This window comes from Lepidochelys kempii, chromosome 5 (genome assembly GCF_965140265.1).
Source record: "Lepidochelys kempii isolate rLepKem1 chromosome 5, rLepKem1.hap2, whole genome shotgun sequence".
Lineage (NCBI taxonomy): Eukaryota > Metazoa > Chordata > Testudines > Cheloniidae > Lepidochelys > Lepidochelys kempii.
In genome coordinates this window covers 60,240,168-60,264,694 of record NC_133260.1, presented here as the reverse complement: position 1 = coordinate 60,264,694, position 24,527 = coordinate 60,240,168, and the positions used below count along the sequence as shown (strand labels likewise).

General features: G+C 38.6%; 1 protein-coding gene across 10 annotated transcripts in view; it reads left to right on the top strand.

Annotated features, from left to right (window-relative positions):
* Positions 1 to 24,527, top strand: part of ARB2A (ARB2 cotranscriptional regulator A) — a 377,086-nt gene that overhangs the window by 253,615 nt on the left and 98,944 nt on the right. For 8 of the 10 annotated variants that reach the window (XM_073344477.1, XM_073344479.1, XM_073344474.1 and 5 more), the window contains 2 exons: positions 15,687 to 15,803; positions 19,275 to 19,359. In XM_073344477.1, coding sequence (XP_073200578.1) covers positions 15,687 to 15,803; positions 19,275 to 19,359 — 202 coding nt within the window. The remainder of the gene's footprint in view (positions 1 to 15,686; positions 15,804 to 19,274; positions 19,360 to 24,527) is intronic. The other 2 variants (XM_073344483.1, XM_073344478.1) reach the window with 1 other exon arrangement.

Sequence of the window (24,527 nt, the reverse complement as noted above, 5' to 3'; positions counted from 1 at the left end):
ATTATGCTAAACTCACTATAATGAAACTGTATATGATAAATAAAAAACTTTCAGAAAGTTCATTAATACTTTTATAAAGGCACTCATTGCCATAGCATTTGGGCATTAGATTAAATATTATCTAAAAGCCAACATTAATTTGAACAAATCATACTCTTCTTTCCTTTGTTGATTTGCTGCTATCCAACAGGATTTCTTTTGACAGACCATGTATGCACATGCCATAAATACTCAAGTCTGATTTGTGGTAGTTGATCACTGCCTTGTGTTCTGGGCAATCCACAGATGTACTGTGCTGTCCCAAGAAGCATCAAAAGAGTGCTTCCCAAGCTCTCTAGTGTTCTACTGTCCTGTCTCTTAGGCAGGCAAAGTGTGTGCTCTCCTCAACAGCAAAATTGTAGCCACAGTTATTTAGGCACAGAGCATGAGGCTGGGTTTTAAAAATTAGGCCTATACTGTACATTGAGCTGGAAGATCTTTATTTTAACCTAAACATTTCCATTTATAGTTCAAATACTCTTTAGACAGCTTCATAAACACCATTCTGTATATGAAAGAGCTTCTTCATAATAGCCACTTCCTAATTTTATCTTTCTTTCTCCCATCTCACAAAAGGTGTGAGCCATTTTCTGCATGGTCAGTAGTTGTTTATCAAACTTCCTTCTTTGGTTTACTGTGGTCTCTTTTTCAAACTTCCAGGCTCTCGGTAGTTTGCACGGTATTTGTTTAATTTTGTTTGTTTGTTTTAGCACACAGACACCACAGGGCTTTTTTGTTGAGGGATCATGCACGTAGCAGCACAGTTTAAGTAGAAAAGGGAAAGGAAGTTATTACTGCTTTCTTCTGGCTGCCTGTAAAAATAAATCATAATTTGCCATTGCCTAACCAGTGACTAGAGAGTTATCTTCATGAGTTTATGTGACCCCAGAAGTTTCAGTTTATATACCCTCTCCCTTAGTGATCTTGCTTGTGGAGAGACTTTTCCTTCCTGAAGTTAGTCAAAGGTTCCAGGAATTGAAGTTGAAGCTTCAAAGTACAGGAAAAGTGAATGTTGTCTTATCCTATTGCTATAGTGGAAATCCAGCTGGTAGCGTTTAAATAACAAGGGTGTTAGACTTCATGTCCATCAGTGAGGTGCTCAGCATAACACCCAGCTTTGCTCTTTGCTTTTAAACTCCATACCTTTAGAGAAATAATATGTGTATGTATATTTGTGTGAATATATGATAATATAGAACTAAATCCTTAAATAATTATTCAGGCCTTACTTAATCAAAATCTTACTGAAAACTGAATGAGAACTTCAGGAGTTGCTATGCCGATGATTACCGCTATGCACACACTTTATATGTTGTGTGTGTGAGAGAGAGTATGAAAGAGAACACATGGAAACGGAACATTGAATATATACATGAAGAGCATATTAGAGCTGATTACAAAAACAGAAGAATTAAAAATTTCACATATATCCCTTTGGATATTGTAGACATGGAAGTAACATTTTATCACTTTGGAAATTTAAAACGTAATAAAACTTACTGTTTTACTTGGTTTTATTTCAAATAATTTTCGCTACTGTGGTCATTTTTAAACTGGGCTGTGGATTTCAAGTTCTGAATTACACATATGAGAGAGACTTTCATAACTCACTTGAGGCTTTGTCTCTCATTTGGTATGGGTCATTTTCTTAGTGATAGTTTAAAAAAAAATCCCCTTTCAACCCTTGTGTATTGGTTCTTTCATTCTCACAAATTTGTTATATATATTTGTGTACAGTAGCTTTAGATCACATAAAATATAACAGAGTAATGTTGTATCTATTTTAGTCTTATTCTATAAAAATCTGGAAATTGCATAATCTGGATTCAGGTTGCTCCTTTTGCTGTATTGCCAACTCTTGCAATTTAATTGTGACTAGTGATTTTTGTTGTTGTTGTTTTATCTGTCTCTTGAAAACATGATGAAATACTGCCAACTCACAAATTTTCCCTTATTTAAAATTGCCACTATTCCTATTTCTGTCAGTGAGGCTGAAGCCAGCAAGATGGCTGCCATTTCCTTAAGTCCATAAGCACGTGGAAGTGATGCTGCTCTTAATGAGGGCACTGGGGTGAGCAAGAGGCAGATTTAGGGGTTGAAGGAGGATGTGCGGGGGCAGTAAGGAGGCTGAGGGGAATGTCGAGGACAGTGATGGATGTGAAAGATGGAGAGAATGGCAGCTTTTCTAACCTGGGGGTGGTGGTGGGGAAAGATGTCTCCTCTGAGCAGCCAGTGGAAGGCAGTATTGTAGTATTGCCAACTTTTGTGAACTGATGTTCAGTCATTGGGATTTAGAGCCTGTAGGAGGAGCTGTCACAATAGCTGTCACAAGAAGCTCCTCCAATCACATGACCTCCAGGGCTCAGCAGAGCTGTGTGCAAGAGCTTTGGGGCTAAAGACATAGACCTGCCCTGCCACTGAGCCTTGCCTTCAATGTATGAGCCTGTAGCACAGAGATGGTCCTGGGACAGTGGAAGGCAGTGGAGAGAGGACTCAGGGAACGGCTGCTGCTGGGTCAAGAGCATCAGACTCAGCAGCAACATTCCCTGCTTCCTGCTGCCTTGGAACTTCTCCTGTACTTGGGATCTGGGTGGAGGAAAAGCCCTGAAGGGGATGGAGGGAGTAAAGAATGTGGTACATCTGGGTACAGGGAAGAAGAAAACCATAAGCTTGGTTTAAACTGAAATAAAAGTGTCCACACATCTTTTGGCACTGATTTAACAGAATGAGTTTAAAATCATATCTTAAATTAAATTGGTGCCAATAGTGTGGATGAGTCCTTAGACTCTGGGCCTGGTATGGACACTACTAAAGTCCCTGTCTGGACTAGGGTATTGGCTAACACATGATCATTAACATATTTTAAACACTGTTCAGCACTTAGCATAGGCAAGGTTTTAGCACCTTTGAAAACACATTAGCTGGTCAACCATAGGTTCCCACATATTGTCAACTAGAATAGCTAGCACTTTTTTAAAGTTGTCCAACTATATCTACACTAGTTGCAAACTCAGTTTAAAGTTGTAGTATGTAACACATTTTCAAATGTGGCCTGTTTTCCTGTTCTAGACAGGGTTGTAGATCATGGAAAGAAATAGGTTCTTCTCCCTCCCTTCTCTTGTTGTCCCCTCTACCATTCCCTTGGTTCATTGCTTGGCAATGGCTAATAGAGAGCTTTTCGTAAGTTTAGCCTGCAAGTGGATTGGAGGGCTTAAACCTATTCTCATGGTAGATGTCTTTCAAGGTGAATTGATTCTCAAAAGATTGTCAGGAGGTTTTGGTAGCACATCCACCTTCTCACCAGAATCTGAAGCTTTCTTCACAGCAGTAGGTATGTTGGTAAGTTCCCAGGTCCAAGTCAGTAGAAGAAAGGCTGGCAGTCAGAGCTAGCGGGACAAGAATTATAGGGAAGAACAAGATACAAAGTTAGCACCGGTAGTGAGCCTGTGCTGTCTGCTTAGCTCTCCCAGTGCTTCATTTAGATGTTGAATAGTCTAGTAGACAGGACTGAGACTGGTGGGACACTACACTTGAGGGCTTGGGAGACAAGGAGCAAAAGTTGCTCATTATCTCTCTCTCTCTTTCTCTCTGTTTAGTGTGAAATTCCCCTATTTTTAGATCTTTCTTCCATAATGTGACACTAGACCCTTTGAGCTTTTTTCTCATTCTCTCAAGCCTCTTTTTAAATCTGAGTGGCCGAACAACTTGCTATTTTACTAGATATGGTATTCAAATATCTACACAGTGCCTTGCAGGCCAGGGGACATTGGAAAATACTCTGTGAAGGTACTCTCCCAAGTTCCTTCCATAACCCAACCTCTACCAACTTGGGACAACAACATGAGACACTACTCAGTGGACTATATACTCAAGACTTTTCAATGGAGTTTTCCCTCTTCTTTCTTCCATGCTTTGATCAGCAGTGAAATAGTTAAGAGTGTTAAAGAATTAAAAGCAGCAGACGGTATGATTCCCAGCACAGGTAGACAATACACACACTAACTCTGCTTGAGATAATGTGCTAAAAATAGTAGTGTGGCCATGGTGGTACAGGTGGCAGCTTGGTAGCTGGCCAAGTACAATCCAGCCTGACCCCTGGGTTCAGGTGGCTAGCCTGAGCCTCTGTCTGTGCCAGTCTGGGAACACTGCTATTTTTAGTGTGTTAACTCAAGCAGAGGTAATACACATGTCCCTCTGAGCTGGGACTCTCATCTCCTAGCTGCCATGTAGACATGCCCTCAGACATACCTTGCTATTTTGGTTTATCCTCTAGTCACATTTTGTAAGTTTTCTTCAAAGCTATGAGGGATAGAGACTTTTTTTTTAAACCGAAAGCTTAGATCTGGCGTATAAGATGGCTGTTATGAGGATAAAGTACCAGTTTGCCAATCCAGTGCAATGCAGCCAATTCTAGTCTCTTCTTCCATGGTTCTGTATGGTTCCCTACCAGATCAGACTCTTTAATGGTAGCCCAGCAAATGCCTTCATTGAAAATATTAGCTGGAGGCAAATTGTCCATTAAATCATAGAATCATAGGGTTAGAAGGTACCATAAGAATCATCTAGACTAACCCACTGCCAAGATGCAGGATTTGTTGTCTCTAAACCAACCAAGTCAATGGCTATCCAGCCTCCTTTTGAAAACCTCCAGTGAGGAAGCTTCCACAACCTACCAAGGCAGTCTGTTCCATTGTTCTACCGTTCTTACAGTTAGGAAGGCTTTTCTTGAGATTTAACCTAAATCTGCTATGCTGTAGTTTGAACCCACTGCCTCTTGTCCTGCCCTCTGTGGCAAAAGAGAACAAATTTTCTCCATCTTTTTTTTTTGGCAGCCTTTCAAGTATCTGAAGACCACTATCTGTCCCTACTTAGTCTCCATTGGCCTGCTAAACCCAGGGTTGTGAGTTCAATCCTTGAGGGGGCCATTTAGGGATCTGGGGCAAAAATTGGGGATTGGTCCTGCTTTGAGCAGGGGGTTGGACTAGATGACCTCCTGAGGTCCCTTCCAACCCTGATATTCTATGATTCTATGATTCCTCTTTTCCAAACTAAACATACCCAGTTTCTTCAGCTTTTGCTTGAGTGGCTTACATTCCATCCCTTTGATCATTTTTGTCACTCGCCTCTGGATCTTTTTCAGTTTCTCTACATCCATTCTGTACATTGGTGACCAAAACTGGACACAGTATTTCAGCTGAGACCTAACCAGCACTGAGTAGAGAGATACTATCACATACTGTGACTTGCATGTTATGCCTCTGTTAATGCAACCTAAAATTGGATTTGCTTTTTTTGCAACAGCATCACACTGCTGACTCATGCTGCAGCTGTGATCCACCACAACTCCCAGATCCTTCTCAGCAGTGCTGCAGCCAAGCCAGTTTTCCTCCATTATATATTTGTGAATTTGGTTTTTCTTCCCTAAATATAACCTTATATTTGTCTTTGCTGAATTTCATTTTGTTGTCTATAGCCCAATTCTCCAGTTTATCAAGATCCCTCTGAATTTTAGCTTGATCTTCTGAAGTACTGGCAACCCCCCACCCAGCTTTGTGTCATCTGCTAACTTCATCAGTATGCTATCTATACCTACCTCCAGGTCATTAATAAAGATGTTAAATAATACCGGATGCAGAACAGATTCCTGTGGAATTCCACTTGAGACCTCCCTCCAATCTGACGTCATTCTATTAATAGTTACTATTTGTTTCCAATTATTTAACCAATTATGTATCCACTTAATGGTCGTTCTGTCAAGCCTGCATTTCTCCAGCTAACTTATCAGAATGTCAATAATAATGTCTGGCTTTTCTCTCCTCTAGTAGATGCCTTTGGGGTGAGTGTCTTGACTGAGCTCTAGCAGAGAGCAAAATCTCTGTGCCTTCTACTTAGGAAAACTTTATATCTATCAGATTTTAATCAGAGTGCCAACATTTTGTCTCATTTATAGGTAACAGGTTTCTAACAGGCTTTGGGAGACCAACGAGGAGCTATTATCAAATCTCGTAGATGATGACCAATGGCAGGCATGTTGACAGAAAGATCTGTAGCCCCAGACATCAGTTGAAGATGTTAGATGAGTTTGTGTGCTTTCTATACTTTGGATCATGTTTTAGATTGACAGTAGTGGGTCCTATTCCAGAGGACTAGATTGCTCAATTTGTAGTTGCTTTGACAAGGCTCAGTTAGAGACTATGAGTCAGATTTCTACCATTATGACTTGTATTTCAGTTTGTGTTCCTATGGCACTGGTAGAAGTCGTCTGTTTTAGCCTGGTACCCCTAATTGGCCTCAGGTTTGGCAACTGGAGATGGACTATGGCAGACAATAGTGACGCCACACTTAGAATCAAGCAAGCCCTGTAGCAAATTATTCTGTAACACAAATCAGCAAGGAAAGCGTGTTGAGAACTGGATGTTCTTTAGGTTTATTATAGCTCCTCAAAGGCTTTTCTCCTATAAGCCCTGTATTAAGATTGCAGAGACTGAAAGAGGCTGAGTAACTGTTTTATTATGTTTAAAGTTTTAATAGAGTTGCAGCCTGAGGTCTTTATAGCAAAGAACTGTATTATGTGAGTTTTATTTGCATTGTTCACAAAACAGTACCAGCAATATTTTTGGTATTGCCACAAAAATACTACTTTAATGTCACACTCCTGTCATCACTTAAATCCCTGAAAACAATGAAATTTGCTGGCCAGGTGAACATTTGTTGGTTTATACTTATTGTAATATCCTTAACACTTTTTTTGCACCAACCCAACCAAACCTGCTACATGATCAAATGGTGCGTTTCTCCAGGGAAGAGGAAAGCTCATTCAAACGACAGTCATAAAGCAGAAGTTAATCCTGCTCTAGGATGGACTAACTACTTTGCTTTTATGAGTGGGAGTGAAGTGAAGATTTGAAAGAGTCATAGGAAGGGCTTATAGACATATCCACTCTCCCAGGTGAGCAACTGGAGTGTTTAGAAATAAGTACTAGGTCCTCCTTCTGTAAGGAGGGGTCTTCAGAGAAAATTCTCCCATTTGCTCCCTAGCTGTGAATTCTTCTGTCCCTCCCCTGCTCCATTACTTTTACAAACAATTCACAGAGCCCAGCACGTCTACTGAGAATCTGCGCCCATTTGGGTGTTCATTGAAACCTGAGGAATACCATATTGATATTATATCTTAAGGAGCAGATGAGTGTGGAAGGCCTAGAGGAAGGAGAGGCTTCCCAACCAATTCAAATTTTTAGAAAGAGTTTATACTCAGTTCATGAAATGGATGAAATTTTGGACCATTTCTTATTTTGACTGAATCAATTTGCCCATTCCTAATTAGGAGTAACCGGAAGGGCTAAGTGTGCCAGAAGCCCCAGAGAGCTCTTATACCAACAGCTGTAGAGGATAAATTCTGATTCATGGAGCCCTATAGAAATAGAGACATATTTTAATAACCTTTCTCACATTTTTTAATATTTATTCCTTATTACATTTGTTATAACAACAACTATAGATATTATGGACCCCTCACATATAGCTATTCCCATAAGCATGCTTACATCTGTTTATAGTTTAATTGACTTCAGTGTGGTTAGGCGAAGGAGTAAGCATGGAACTAAGCGTTTGCAAGATTTGGCCTTTTATAAAATAAATTGTAGCATGCTGATAATTTCTTTTGACAAAAGGTGTTATGCTATCGTATATAACTTTCTAGTGTCACAAGTATTGATATTTACATTATGTTACAATATCAAGTATATCAGATATCTAACCGAATACAGTAGCATGTCAATTGACAGTACAGAGTTGCAGTTGATAACAGTTGTATTAAAATTGATCCACAAATAAAGAGCAAATATATTTGAAATTAATGACCAAATTTTCAAGGGGGTTTCAAGGGGGTTTTATTTGTGCAAGTGAATGTGATAGATTCTGTCACTTGACTGAATAAGTCAATAAAATGTATACGTGTAAAAGTATGTGCACAGATTTTCATCCATGCAAATAGAGGCAACTTGCCTGTAACTGTTTTAGCTTCCACAGTGCTCATTGGTCTGGGATTTTTTATACAGAATATATTTTAACATAAACATCACAACCAGATTATTATATTCTGTATGTAAAATATATATATACATTCTTAGGGAATAAATTATACTGTGACTTCCCTGTGTTGTCCTTAGTAAATATACATTTGATATTTTTATTACACATTTGAATTCTGCATATTAAGGCTGTATGTATGAAATATATATTTTGCCTATGGGAATGTTGATATGTCTGATGTTATGGGAACCTGTGAATAGGGATTGAAAAATTTTGTAAATTAACTCAAATTAAAGAATTACATTCTATTTCGTTCCATAGAAAATTCTACAGAATTCCACAGATTGCTGAAAGCAATATTTTTGTCCCTTTACCTGGGATGCTATTTTTTGAGCTGCTCAGAGGAGATCTGATTTGCTCCAGCCAGCTAGCATATAGGGGAGCTTTCTCACATAGTTCCCAATGGGTGCTACATTTATTGTATGAGACGAGTCACAGGGGCAAAAAGGAAGGCACCTCTTGCTTCCCATTTGTGACTACAAGGCTTTTCCTCCACCCATCCATGTATTCATGTGGACATGGTCATGGATAGCATGTATATTACAAAATTCTGCTGTTGTTCCTGAAGTTTGCAAAAAATTAGAGTAATTGAGTTTGTTTTCCCATCCTCTGTTATGAATTGAATTGATTTACATAACTAATGCATTTCCTTTCTTGTACTCCCAGTTCACTACATTTAGCCTTGCATACCTGTAGATCCCATTGTAAGTTGTCTTTGAAGGAGGGATTAGCAGTTTTGTCCTATCAGGCACCAGTGAGATGGTGGTGGTTCTGTCTTACATATTCAGGTTCAGTTAGGAGAACTGAGAGGAAACAAATCCTGTAAAGAAGAATAGCCTTAATCATTGAACTCAGACATGCTTGTAGTAAATCACACTTACATCTACTTTAAGGGACTTTTAAATTGCCAGCCCAGTGTGAATTAGAATCAGGCCCAATAATACCTGACAATAGTTTATGAACTATAAGAGAGTATGCTTTCCCATTTAAGGGGCACTGGAGTAAAGGACCAGACAACCCCTGTTCTCTGAGAAAATAGGTGTTCAAGTAGGAAAATGCGGCCATGGGGTTAATTGGGTAGCTACCCCGTGAACATGATAAACCCAGCTGTTAGGTGACTTACAGAAAGGGAGGGGCAGACAACCAGGAGAGGAGAATTGTAGGGGAACACTGACTCTGGAGAGAGGCTGCCTAGGGTGGGAACTAGAACCAGACAGGAGATTGGTGGGCTGAGGAAGCCTGCCTGTTTCACAGCACAGCCTCAAGGTCAGGGCCCCTGAACAAAGGGGAAGAAGTATGTGAGTCCAAGGATGAAGGGGGGCTCTGTGCAGCAGGCCAAGAACCCACATACTGGTGACTGGGGAAGCCTGCTTTAACTCATGGCACAGCCTCAGGCAGGAGAGCTGTGAGATGCAAAGTAATGCACACTGGAAAACATAAACCCAATTATACATATAAAATGGGGTATAAATTAGCTGTTACCACTCAAGAAAGAGATCTTGGAGTCATTATAGTATAGTTCTCTGAAAACATCCACTCAATGTGCAGCGGCAGTCAAAAAAGTGAACAGAATGTTGGGAATCATTAAGAAAGGGATAGATAATAAGACAGAAAATATCATATTGCCTCTATATAAACCGATGGTACACCCACATCTTGAATACTGTGTGCAGATATATTGGACTTGGACTTGGAGAAAGTTCTGAAAAGGGCGACAAAAATTATTAGGGGTACAGAATGGCTGCTGTACAAGAAGAGATGAATAAAACTGGGGCTTGGAAAAGAGATGACTAAGGGGGGATATGATAGAGGTCTATAAAATCATGACTGGTGTGGAGAAAGTAAATAAGGAAGTGTTATTTACTCCTCCTCATAACACAAGAACTAGGGGCCACCAAATGAAATTAATAGGCAGCAGGTTTAAAACAAAAGGAAGTATTTTTTCACACAGTGCACAGTCAACCTGTGGAACCCCTTGCCAGAGGATGTTGTGAAGGCCAAGACGATAACAGGGTTCAAAAAAGAACTAGATAAATTCATGGAGAATTGGTCCATCAATGGCTATTAGCCAGGATGGGCAAGAATGGTGTCCTTAGCCTCTGTTTGCCAGAAGCTGGGAATGGGCAACAAGGGATGGATCACTTGATGATTACCTGTTCTGTTCATCTCCTCTGGGGCACCTGGCATTGGCCACTGTCGGAAGGCAGGAAGCTGGGATAGATGGACCTTTGGTCTGACCCTGCATGGCCACTCTTATGTTCTTAGCAGATCTCTGAACCAAGAGGGAAGAGTTGTGAGTCCAGGGACCAGGTTAAGAAGAAACCTGTCTGAAAGACTCTCCAGAGAGGGCCTGCATTGGGAATGGCAGAGCTCTCTGGCTTACTTAGTGTCACAGTGAGCCTTGGTTCCTCCCTGAGCTCCAGGGCTGAGACATCTTGTCAATTTTAATCCACCTGTCAACATTTTCAAGAAGGGGTAGGAAAGGGCATCACTTCAGAGATGAGACCAGACAGACATTTCACTCTCCAGAACCCTCAGAAACAAGTTGTTGGGACTCATCTTAAACTCTGCAGCTGAAGGACAGCTAGTGGCCTAAAATGAGTCCCTCTGGCTCCTCAACTCCAGCTTGAAAGGAGTGCAGTACCAGCTAAATCCACCTTTCCTCTGGCAATGACTTTTCAGCACTCTTGGTATCCAGCACTTCAGATAGTGGCCTTACTTGGTGCCCTGTAGTATACAAACCATAGGCCTGCAAGCCAGCATCCTCTGAGCCACTTCTAGGGTTAGATTCCTTTCTCTTAAGATTGAGAACAATTAAGAGGCAGAGGTAGAGGACTAATTGATCCCAGCAGCAGTTTCGTCATCCTTCCCTGATGAGGCAGTCAATCCCTTTGTGCCTTGTCCAACAGATGATTTTACGGCATTCTAAGACCCAATGAAATGCATGGGTGAGACTTTTAACATCCCTCTAGAAGTAGTATAAGAGAAGTTACACAAGCTGCTAGACATGCAGTCATTGTCTATTATTAACTAGACAGTCTACATGCGAAGGACTTGTGGCAGACTCCAGCATTAATACCTACCACTTCCAAAAGGATGAATAGACAGTACTGGTTCTGCTCCAGATGAATAATGGCAGCTACCAAACAATGTGCACTGGGACAAATTGTCTTAGTTTATGGAATGACTCGCACAGGAGCATAAGATTTGAAATCCATCATGCGAAATGGGCAGCTGATAGCTAAAACTTTCCTGCTGGCTGTTTTGATGCATCTGATATGTCTGCATGCACCATGGCCACATGTGTTGTGTTCTGAAGATCCTCTGGGCTCCAGTCATCGAGAATACCCAGGGAGGTCCAAACCATGATTGAGGATTTTCCTTTTGAGGGCTGTGATCTCTGAAACTCAAAGACTTATGAGGCCTTCCATTCATTAAAAAGACACTAGAGCCATTTTGCACTCTCTGAGCTTGTACGCTTCCCACCCACTCCAGGAGGAAACAAGTCAGACTTCAAAACTTTGCTCCATTCTGTTATAATCCATTGGAGCCTCCAAGGAAGAAGCGCAGGTTCCTATGCAGAGCATGCACTGTCTCATCCTCAGATATGATGCACTCGACATCTTCCTCTCAACAACAGGTTTCATGCCATCTTCAAGAGATTAGTAGAACCTTTGGAGGCTCTCTACCCTTTTCCCTCACTTTTGGCAACTGTCTTTTTTTGGGCAGGGGAGGGGGTGTCTGGATTGGGATCACCACAGACCAGTGGATCCAGTAGATTATCAGCAATTGATATTGCAGTTCCAATTCCTTCCTACCGCACAACTATCGTCCCCATCCCTCTTTAGGGATCTCACTCACAAGATAACGTGAAAGCAAGAGGTGGACTCATCTCAGAGCAATGGAAGAGGTGTCATTACAGTTCAAGGGTCAGGGGTCTTTATTCCCATTATTCTCTCATTCTAAAGAAAGATGGTTAACCTCTCATTCTGGACCTTCAACATCTCAACAGCATATATCTTCCTTACAGGAAATATGTCAGATTCCTAGCAGGAACATCTCATTAGCAGAGCAGTATCTTGCCCTTTGGTCTTCCCACAATACTGAGGATGTACTTGGCAGCCGTAGTAGCTCACTTAATGAGACAAGGGATCCAAATCTACTCATATCTCACTGATGAGTTGAGCTTTGGAAGATCACCCCAGCAAGTGACAATAGACATAAGTCTCTTGATGGATGTTGACATAATGAATGCATAGCTGTGATGTTTAATGTCAGCACAATAGACTTATGTGCCACAGACTGAGAAATGCCAAGTGTTCTGCTCCAGAGGGGCTCCCATCTAGACTCCCTTTAGATGCCTTTCTTATTCCCTGGACACTGGGACTAATGTATGTGTCCCATCCCCCTCCCGCACCCCCACCCCAGTCTCTGTGATATTGATGGTCCTGAGAGTTTAGGCAAGATACTGGATCAAGGACCATGATAGCCCCAGTACAGGCCAGGCAATTCTGGAATTCAGATCTGCTGAGCTTCTCCGTGGTAGCTGCTGATCACTTTTCCTGTTCTGCCCAACAGTTTCACAGCACAGCAGTCAGATGCTATGCCAGCTGGCTGACATTCACCAGAAAAGCTGTTCAGCTGAAGTTCAGAACTTTCTGCTCCAAAGCAGGAAAGCCTCAGTCGACTGACTTATAAAGCTTAGCGGAAGAGATTTGATATTTGGTCATCTCAGCACTATCTGTCTCCCTTGACAACACCCATTTCAGTGATACTGGACTATTTACTAGGTCTGAAACAATCTGGACTTAGATTGTTCCTTAGGAACACTTGCACATTCCTATTCAGGGCCACAATGTATTTTCTTACCCCACAGTAGCTAGATTCTTTAAGGGCCTTATTCATGTTTTCCCTCCAATTTTGGAGTCATCTCCCTCTTGGGACCTCAATATAGTGTTAACAGGGATGACAGACTCTCCCTTTGTTCCCTGTACCACCTAACAGTGAAGACTATTTTTTTAGTAGCCATTATATCCTTTTGACAGGTAGGGGAGATTCAAACCCTCAGGGTGGGTCCCCCTTATACAATGATTCAAAAAGACAGGATTATTTTCAGGCTCATCCCAAATTCCTGCTCAAAGTTCTTTCAGAATTCCATGTGAACTAATTTATTCATCTTCCAGTTTCCTTACCCAAACCTCATTTCATCTTGGGGGAAGCTAGACTTCATACGCTTGATTTAGGAAGGGCACTGTCATATTACCTTAACAGGACAAAACCATTCAGGAACGCACCTAGACTGTTTGTAGCCATTGTGAAAGTGAAAGGGTCAGTTTCCTCACCAAGATTATTAGAATGGGTCTCTAATTGTATAAAAACATATTATGATCTAGCTAAGTTAGATCTACCTACCCACATAAGAACTCATTTTCAGTTGCTGAAAAAGTGTACTCTGTGTTTCTGAAAGCTATACAGAGTATATTGATAGTACAGTACATTGTTCAAACTGTATAATTTAGGGAAGCTGGGCATGAAGATCTTGTAGGGGCAGGCAAATCCCTTGGAATCGTTTTTAAAGGATAAGTCACTTGGTGCAATCAGCATTTCCACCACAACAAAGGAAGTGAGAAAATACTGTCCAAAAGTATATTTATGAACTGTAGCGGTAAATCATCTCTGACAAGGGTTATTTAACAGTTTCCAGAGAGGAGGCAAGCTCCACAAGAGGTAGCGAAATTTCTGTAGCCTTCCCGTCCGTTTCTGGGAGCTCCCTCCAGCACATCACTGTTGTTAGCCTTTGGTTGTCCCAGAAGGTTTTGGTTCCTGGAAGTGATGGATCTCCTCCCTAGATCACCCGCTTAATCTTCAAATAGTACCGTATAACCCAGGACTTGGTATACTACAGTGACTCTGCTCATGTGGGTCTTTTGACCTGACTCTTGACAGGGTGTGTAAGAAGAGCAAGGAACAGATGATTTCTATAGTGTATGAAGAATCAACATCTTCATGTGTTTTATAGAATTTGAACCTATTTGGGGCCTTGTACAGTGATAGAAAATTTAATAATTTTAGATGTAACACTCATACCATTCAGCTCTTTCATCAAAACAAGCTGAATGTTTTTACAAAATTCTCCAAGGTATGCTGGAGTTTCCTGTGAACCATCTAATACTGTCCACTATAAGATATAGGTAAAGAACCACTGGTCTAACCTGGAATGGGAATTTCTTGGTTCACTTTGAAGTGATGATGAATATTTTCCAATTAAACAGAGTATTATTTTCATTACATTCATTTTAAAATATGCATAAGTTGAAAACATGAAATGTGACAATTTAAGATGTGGAAATGCAGCAGTGATTTGGTGGTAATATTAGTCGTACTCAGTGTAAGTAGTAGTAGTAGTGAAAAGGATGTGCATGTGTACTCTTTAGAGGAAATAGAGCGAGACAGTTTGTACAGGATGTCAGCAAATATTGCTTCTGTATCAAAAGTATGGATTTCAGTGTTCATGTCTGTTTATGATATGAAAAGTCATTCACGACTCCATTTTAATCTCTCATCCTTTCAGAGAAATATTCTATTATGTTGAAAAATAGTTGATACTATTGACAAAGAAGGGCTGGCTTTATACAGAGAAATTGTCCATGCAGCCATTACATGAGAGGAAGTTGGAAAAATAATGACATTTAATACAACACATACAATAGTAAAAATACTAGTTGTGAAATGCAGTTTCTATAACTATAGTTCATTACATTTTCTTTGATCTGTTGTTACCAATTAGGGTCAAGAGATTAAAAACTTTTGTCTGTTTTTGATATCACTCTTCCTTTTCAGTCCCTTTATCTTATAGACCAGTGTTGAGTTCTAGAGCATCTTTGTCAATTCATGTGTGTTATTTGCAGCAATCATTTTATTGTTTTTACTAATCACATTATTTAGATATGTCATTGTGTCAAATTTTAATGGAGGCAAGTATATTAGAAAACAAAATAATATTGATAGACTCTGATGATGGCAAGGTGAACGTGTACATGAGAGAGACCACAAAGAATTCCGTGACCATAGTAGGAGTGCAGGGCAGCTAAATTAGATAGAAAAAGAAAAAAAAATGCAAGTCAAAGTAAGATGGTACATCAGAAAAACTACAGCAATCTACTGGAAATTAGTAGACGATAGTCCTGAGTAGCTTACAGTGAACCACGGGTTCCAGCTTCCCTGAAGCACAGAAATAGGAACTTGAAAAAACTTGTAAAAGGTGTCCTCAGGGAATCTTCCATTTTTTCACTATGATACCTTTCATCCTAGAATTGTCAAGCCACATGGAAAATAATAGGATTGAATAGTTCAGTGAGTTAAAAGTTAGTATTATTTCTTTTATCAAAAATATTAGGTCTTTCTGTATTTCTGGAACTGTTAGGATTTGTATGAACTTTAAAACAAGTGAAGTCAACTTGTATTACTCTCTTTTTTTTTTATTTAAATTCATTATCTGTGACTAAACAGACACCATTCAAGTGAAAAAGGAACTTAAAGCCCATATTTTTTAACAGATGATTCAACGAGAGGCAGATGTAAAGAATAAGGTAACTGCTGTGGCGTTGACAGACTCTGTTCACAATGTGTGGCATCAAGAAGCTGGCAAAACTATTCGAGAATGGATGCGAGAGGTGAGAATGGTTTTTTAAAGAGTTGGGGCAGACAATGCTATATATGATTCTACAAACATGTATTTAAATACTGATCTCTTCCATTTCTTTAAGATACACAAGGAAGCATTGTTAAAGAACTGTGTAAACAGCATGCCTACATCTGTCCCTGAAATAATTTCGATTAAAAACATTTTTGAAACTTAGTCACCAGAGAAAACCAATCAAAAATGACTGTAGTTTTCTTTTCTACTACACAGCAAAGTATACACAAATATCATGTAAGGCACATGATCTGGTAACAGAGTAGGGTACTGGGAGGCACTTAGGACTCCTGGATTCTGAATCTGCTTGCTTTGTGACCTTGGAGCAAGTCCTTTAACCTTTTTGTGCCTCAGTTTATGATCTGTAGAACTCATGTAAATTTATCCACCTCACACAAATGTTATGGGATTTAATTGTTTATAAAGTACTTTAAAGATCCTTTGATGAAAGGTCAAAGCATTCTTATTACTTCTATACTATGGGAACTGCTGGTTGATCTGAGGTTAACCTGATATTGGTTTATGGCCAGCAAGCACAACTTCTCTTCCGTGGGTAGAACATAACGGAATACATTTATTACGCTTTTTAAGACTTAAGTATGGGATAGCTGCAATTGAAAAAGAGAGAAATAATTTGTAATGTGAGATCAACTAAACTCTTGTTTGTGAATCTGTGTTCCTGATCAAATAAAGGTCATACTGTTGTCATTGGGAATGTTTTCTGTATTTATCTAGTCTTATTTTGACATTTTAAAACAAGCAATATATATTCCTAATATAAACTAATTTATCCTGTACTTTTTAATAGGAGTGAGTTTTCCTGTGGATTTAGTGAAACATTGTTTATAGGCTGCCTATTCCTAACTTAACCTTATCATTTTATAGGCCATGACTGATGGGAATAGAGAATCACCTGGGATGCAGTCTGACAGCTCTGACTTAAATGTTAAAAATATAAAGAATACTAACCCCTCTAGGCTCTGTCAGAAAAATCCCCATTTTTCTGTGGGAAATCAAACCCTTAAAATATATGTTACACGGTAGAAACTGAAAATGTTAAGTCCTATAATTTGAATCTGACAACTCATTTTTCTCTGAACATTTAGTCTGAATGAGACAAGTACATTACCTTTAATTTCATTTACAGAAAGTAGATGTTAAAGAATAAGTAACATGATTAATGGCCTAAAACGTGGATGGAGTGTCATAACTTTACATTAGCATTGGAAATCTCCTATAAGAAGTATTTTTACATATGTGAAGTGTAGGTGAGTGGTATTAAGACTAACATATCACCTAGCTATCTCTCACTTAATCAGGTTTAGGGCTACTGGTAGAATGAATAATAATTAAAATGTACACCTAATCTCTGTCTGTCTGTAGTGCTAATTGCTGTCATTGAAAGAATGAATTGTTTAAAAAGTCATTCTTCATTGAAACTATCTCTCCTGTATCATTGGTGGCCTATTTTTAGTACCTGTAGAAGTCATGATTTTTGAATTTATTAGGAGCTGTGATGAATGATAAAACAAATCATCCATTTACATATCTTGACACTGCTTTCGAGAATACTTATTTCTAACAGGCAAGTGTCACATTGCACATAAAAGCTGGTTAATTGTGTGCTAATCTTCTGTATTATCTCAACTCTATGATGTAGTGTTCTAGCAGTAGTTAGTATTAATTTTATTTATTTCAAATGAATGTAATACCTAATAAAAATCTTAATTCTTTTATAATTTCTTACATTTGCTGTTTTACATTCAGTTGTTAATTAAAATTAAGTATGCAAATTATAAAATTTATCTCTATTTTAAACCTTAAAGCCTGTGTGAAGCATGGAAATACTAACATTTTAACCATTTTTACTAAAAAGATAACATTACTGGATAGTGTTTGTTTTCATGTGTTTTTTTTTTCCACACAGTTCAATAGTTTCATTGATCTACTGTTTCTTACAAAAATCTGCCATGCTTTGTGAACTTCACTTTCTAATCTCATACAGCAACCCTTCCTTTATGTTGTTCCTGCTCTCCCTGGTCCCAGAACAGTAGGGTTGCCTTGACAAATCTATTCAAAAGCCATTCCTCGGCCTTTATTGGTGGGGACTGGAGGCTTTGAAATTCTCTCCTCACTGCAACACAGCTGACATCTTCTTCCAGACAGAATGAATTAAGGAAATACAATAAGACACTTGATCTACCAGTCAAGGATCTTTCCACAGTGAGGACTGATTCCATGGTGCACAACTAGGGCAGCAAGCATCTAAAAATACACAATACACGCTTGTTTACCGGAATAGCAATCAACCATTTTTGCAATCATGATTGATGGGATGATTTTTTTAGAAATCTGTCTGGAAATTCATTGGCTTTTTCCAAGAAAGTTTTTTTTAAAATGAAGTTAATCAGTTTTTACAAAGGCAAAACTCCAAAATAGTTTTGTAATATGTGAAGCCATGAAGATTTTGTATTTTAACTGACAGGCCTCTAAATAGCCACATTGCTTTGTAAGGTAATCTTAAATATAACAAATGTTGTGTAGACAGACAAATCCTAATATATAATATATCCTAATAACAAATTTTGAAGTATTTTATTTGAAATTTTGATACACAATCTTCTCTGAATAAATTCCAGTGAAGAAAAATATTTAAAAGGTATCACAGTAAATTCTTTTTAGTCAGAAATTTAGGACTGAAATGTGAACTTGAGTGTTCATTAAATATATATCCACAAAGGCTGATCTTTACATTGTAAAGTATCTGTACTAGTTCATTTTACCTAAATTGGCAGTTATTTCAATAATCTGCAATACTATATTTTTCCTGTCATAATCCATTGTTTTACAACTTCACGGCCACTGCACTGTCTCATCAATTTGTTGCATTATCACACCCTAAAGATTATGACCTCTTAATAAAAGCAAGGAAGATGGGAGATTATTTATATTTATCATCAATAATTACTAACCAATTACAAAGGAAAATTTGAATTACATGTTGGATAATTTAGGCCCCATGCATTTAAGCACCTGCTTAATTTTAAACAGATAAATCCATCCCTAATAAGGCATTGGGACTACTCATGTAGATACCAGTTCATCAATGCACTTAAATCCATCCCCATTCAAAACAGAACTTCAGGATATACTTAACACTGAGCACATACTTAAGTATTTTTGCTGAATCAGGGCTTTGCTGTTTTACTTATGTTTGGCCACATGTGAAACTAAGGCTCTGATTCAACAAGGTACTTAAGCATATGCTTAACTTTAAGCATGTGAGCAGTACAACTGGGTCTACCTTTCAGTCCCCATTGTGACTGCTGCTTAAAGTTAGTCACATATTTAACTAACTTGCTGAATTGTGGCCTATATTTATAAAGTCTAATGATTTATTCTTGTTTTAGATTATTGCTTCACCGTAAAATTGTCTCTTACATTACAGAACTGTTGTAACTGGGTGTCTAGTTCAGAACCACTAGATACATCAGTAGAGTCCATGTTGCCAGACTGCCCACGTGTTTCTGCAGGTATGTATACTTGTTTATAGTATATGTATATGGTGTCAAACGTGCCCATGAGTGAGTAGTTTGATTGTTTAAAATGTGCTTATTGTATTATATATTTTTAAAATAATTTTTGCTTTTGCTTTACTCTTCTGTGGCTAAATGATAAGCAAAATAATATGTGACTAGCTTTTGAATGCCTATCATAGCCTTCTATTTTTATGATTTTTAGTATTTTATTTTGCCTTTGTCTAGCTGTATTGAATTTCTATGGCTTACTACTAGTTTTGTAGCCCTCTTTTTCTCTTTGTGTGTGATTAATTTTTGAGTTATTGGAACTTAAGAAAAATAATTATAGAGATTGTGACAGCTCAGAATTTTACGCTAAATTCTCCTGTAAACAATACAAAAAAGAACAAGTGAATGAAAAAGTGACCTTCTGAAGCTCCAGTTAATATGAATCTGTTCTGTACGAATAGTGCAAATTACAAAAATGTAAACCAAAATTATAGTCCACCAGAATGTTGGAATTTCTACTGTGTTGGTGATGTTCTTGAAATGGTAATGCCTTTCATTAATGGAAGCATAAATCATAGGTGTTTTATTCAATGAAAGAGATTAATGCAATAAATCATTTGTTAATGTGTTATAAAGTTATGTAATAATTTCAGGAAGATATTAATGAAACATAATTTGTAAATATAACAGCAAGACCTCTAGTATAGAAATAGTCATTCACAATATAAGAAACTACTATTGAACTTTAATTTGCCAAAAATGAGAAGCACAGTTATAGGATTTCTGTAGAATAGTAAAACAATTTATACTGCACAAGATAGAGGCAACATACCACCCACCATTATATTCATTTTTATTAAGAATGGAATGTTAATTTTTATCAGACCCTGCTGCACATGAAGCACAATTGTTCATTTTACAAGTTACAGGTTAATAATATAGGGCTATTTATTTGAAGTCCTCTAAAGTCCTATTCTTGCAAATGAAGTTCAGGATTTTTTTAAAGGCCTATATAAAGTTAGTTGTATTTTATTTTAGAGCTCATTTAAAGCCCCAATCCTGCAGTCAGATCCGCACTGGAACATGGATCCATATTAGTAGATCCAACTGCAAGATTGAGGCCCAGAAGTGCTAAGTGTCAGTTCTGTACAAACCCAGTGAAATAGAAATGTTTCTATTAGTGCTGCTGTTGTGGTTGGAAAACTAAAATATGGCTTCAATTCTGAACAGAATTCATAGACCAGACTTTTCATTATTTTTAAAAAGTTGTGGTTGCCTTTTGAAAATTTAATACTGCACAGAATTAGCAATTCTAGATACATTTTAGTTTTAACTTTAATTTCCCTATCTGTGCCACTGTTGTGTAAGAATACATATTACCAGGGGGGAGAGGAAGAGGATCTACAGTGTGTTCATTCAGAAGAGCCAGTCCCAATAACAGGTGTTTTGAATAACAACCGGCATATCCCCAAAATACCAAGAAGGCTCCAGTTGAGCTTTTGTTCTGTTCCTATAATATTATATTTCAATGATGTGAAGGTTATAATATAACCAAGCTAAAATCAGGATATTCAAAATAAAGACAGACACTTTATTTATATATTTTTTACTCTTTAATGATGATGTGCATTAAGAACCAAGCTTCAGTCTGAGCTTTACAGTTCCAAAGAAAATGAAGCATATTGGGCATAGTTTTAATGTTACAACCGGTGAACTCCTGGCCCCATTTAAATAGATGGGAGTTTTGCCACTGACCACAAAGGAGCCAGGATTTCACCCAATAATTATATGTAGGTTTTTTGTATTTAATGTCATATGTTTAAATTATGTGCAGTACTTGGATGTTTTAGAAAATGTAACATAGTTTGCAAACAGATTTTGATGACAATGATTTAAACATAAATTATGTAATACCAATTTGATGATTCTCTAGTATATAATCAGAGCTTTAAATAGGTGAAACGTTATATAAGAGTTATTGACTTCTAATTTCCTAACGTGTTTTTGTTCATGTTCACTATATTTCTTCTATATTTTATTGTAAGTAGACAACTGTAAGATATTTGCTGAAAGACCGTGAATAATCATTACAGCTTAATTATATATCCTCATTAATATATAAATCTTCATTAAAACTATCCATAATGAATATGTGAAGTGTTACTAGATATTACAGCATTAGTAGCCGGTGTGATAGATTTGATTTCAATCCTTCCTTTCTGAGAACTGCAGTACTGAAGCAATCCACACTGACATATTGGCAGCATTGTTCTTGGTATTTAAAAAGAAGAACAGTGTTTCAATCATTAGAACAATAAGAAGATTTAAAAAAAAAATCCTTTGCAAGAAAAAAAAGAATTCACCTCTCTTTTCTGCTTACCACTTTTTACTTACATTTGTACTGAGAAATAAGTTCAAGGTTATCAAAGCATATCGTTGTCTCTTGATCATATCCTATGTGTTAGCTTTATTATACAGGGTCTGATTTCCAGTTACCCAGCACTCCAAGATTCAGGGGCTGGGGGAGGTGGCTACTAATTGTTTGTGAGCAGACCTCTCCTCCACTGATGGCATGGCCCTCCGCTTGCTGAGTCAGTTCAACCAGCCATATCCTTACATAGCACTAGAGATGCTGGCATATTAATAAGTCATCAAACTGGAAAAACAAAGCTGTATATCCAGCAAGGTTGTTCAGACTTTTGATTAGAGTATCACTGACTGGTTAAAACATATCTGCTGCTAATATTTTCGTTCACATTCATATTTACTTATATAAAACTAAAAACAAGAGTAAATACACTTTAAATTTAAAATTAAAATTACAGGATGAGACTTGGGAACAGTGAGATAACGTCATAGCATTGGATGAGGGAACACAGATAGTTAATGGAGTACAGAGAGACTTGAAAAGCAGTAATTACAGAAGAGTTATCAATTAATTTGATATAAATTTGTAATTTGGTGTGGTGGCCCAAAGATGCCAAAGTGATTTTAGGTTCCCTACTCGGAGCAATCATGTTACAGATGAGGGTGATGTAGGTTCCCTTTTATACAGCATTGGTGAGACTTCAGTCAGAATATTCTATGCAGTTCTGTGCAGTTTGTTTCTCAGGGTCTTAAAGAAGTCATTAGGGCAGGTGATCTGTGGGAATATTCCAGAGGGGCTAGTGGTCCACCTAGTTGCCCAGAGATCCTTGGGATTTCACAACTAATTTCAGAACTCTGCAGTTTAGGAGAACCATGCCATCTACCTCTCCAAGGTAGATCTGACAACCCCTGTAACTACCTCCACTAGGATAATGACTCCAAACCTGTGTGTTCTGGAAACTCCCCAAATATTTGTTTATCCTAGAGCTCAGGCTAGGGGAGAGTCCAAATTAGCCTTTACAAACATTATTTACTGCAAGTTAATTGGCAATCAGTTAACTTAAGGTAAAAATTCTAGTATAAGCAAGCCCCGTAAGTATTCTTTTGCAGCATTTCCTACATAATTTTGTCCCTTCCATAGGTTTTTCTCTGATATATACTTTAACCTTCAATCAGCTTCCTGGGTTCTTAGGTGAGATTCACTCGTGTGAAATTTCTGGGATCTCATTGGCATCTTTTTTAAAAGCATGGCCCCATATTGTAACTTTTCAGTCTTGAGCACCTATTGCTAAATTAATTCTTCAGAAAAATTAGCAGAAAAATTGGGAAATGTATATTAGGCCTTATCTGCACAGGAAAATTGACCCAAATCTCTACTGTGGAATAAATTAACATAGTGATTATTTCAGAATAGAGAGTTCACACATGGAGCTATTCTGAAATAGGTTATTCCAGAATAGCTACTACAATAATTTTCCTCATGTAGACAAGACCTTAGGTTACATGCATTCTCCTTTGCTGTTAACTTTTGGGTGTCCAACTTCTTCTTCTTTCATATGGTTTAAATAGGTAGCAACAACTACAAATTTATATCTACGTTTGGTATCAGAGGGACAGCCATGTTAGTCTGGATCTGTAAAAGCGGCAGAGAGTCCTGTGGCACCTTGTAGACTAAGCTTGGACTATAAGGTGGATAGAAAGCTGCCTAGATTGTTGGGCTCAACGGGTAGTGATCAATGGCTCCATGTCTAGTTGGCAGCCAGTATCAAGTGGAGTGCCCCAAGGGTCAGTCCTGAGGCCGGTTTTGTTCAATATCTTCATAAATGATCTGGAGGATGGTGTGGATTGCACCCTCAGCAAGTTTGCAGATGACACTAAACTGGGAGGAGAGGTAGATACGCTGGAGGGTAGGGATAGGATACAGAGGGACCTAGACAAATTGGAGGATTGGGCCAAAAGAAATCTGATGAGGTTCAGCAAGGACAAGTGCAGAAGAATCCCATGCAGTGCTACAAACTAGGGACTGAATGGCTCGGCAGCAGTTCTGCAGAAAAGGACCTAGGGGTTATAGTGGATGAGAAGCTGGATATGAGTCAATAGTGCGCCCTTGTTGCCAAGAAGGCCAATGGCATTTTGGGATGTATAAGTAGGGGCATTGCCAGCACATCGAGGGACGTGATCGTTCCCCTCTATTCGACACTGGTGAGGCCTCATCTGGAGTACTGTGTCCAGTTTTGGGCCCCACACTACAAGAAGGATGTGGAAAAATTGGAAAGAGTCCAGCAGAGGGCAACAAAAATGATTAGGGGACTGGAACACATGAGTTATGAGGAGAGGCTGAGGGAACTGGGGATGTTTAGTCTACGGAAGAGAAGAATATGGGGGGATTTGATAGCTGCTTTCAACTACCTGAAAGGGGGTTCCAAAGAGGATGGCTCTAGACTGTTCTCAGTGGTAGCAGATGACAGAACAAGGAGTAATGGTCTCAAGTTGCAGTGGAGAAGGTTTAGGTTGGATATTAGGAAAAGCTTTTTCACTAGGAGGGTGGTGAAACACTGGAATGTGTTACCTAGGGAGGTGGTGGAATCTCCTTCCTTAGAAGTTTTTAAGGTCAGGCTTGACAAAGCCCTGGCTGGGATGATTTAATTGGGGATCGGTCCTGCTTTGAGCCGGGGGTTGGACTAGATGACCTCCTGAGGTCCCTTCCAACCCTGATATTCTATGATTCTATGATTCTTTCGTGGGTGAATACCCACTTCATCAGATGCATCTGACGAAGTGGGTATTCACCCATGAAAGTTTATGCT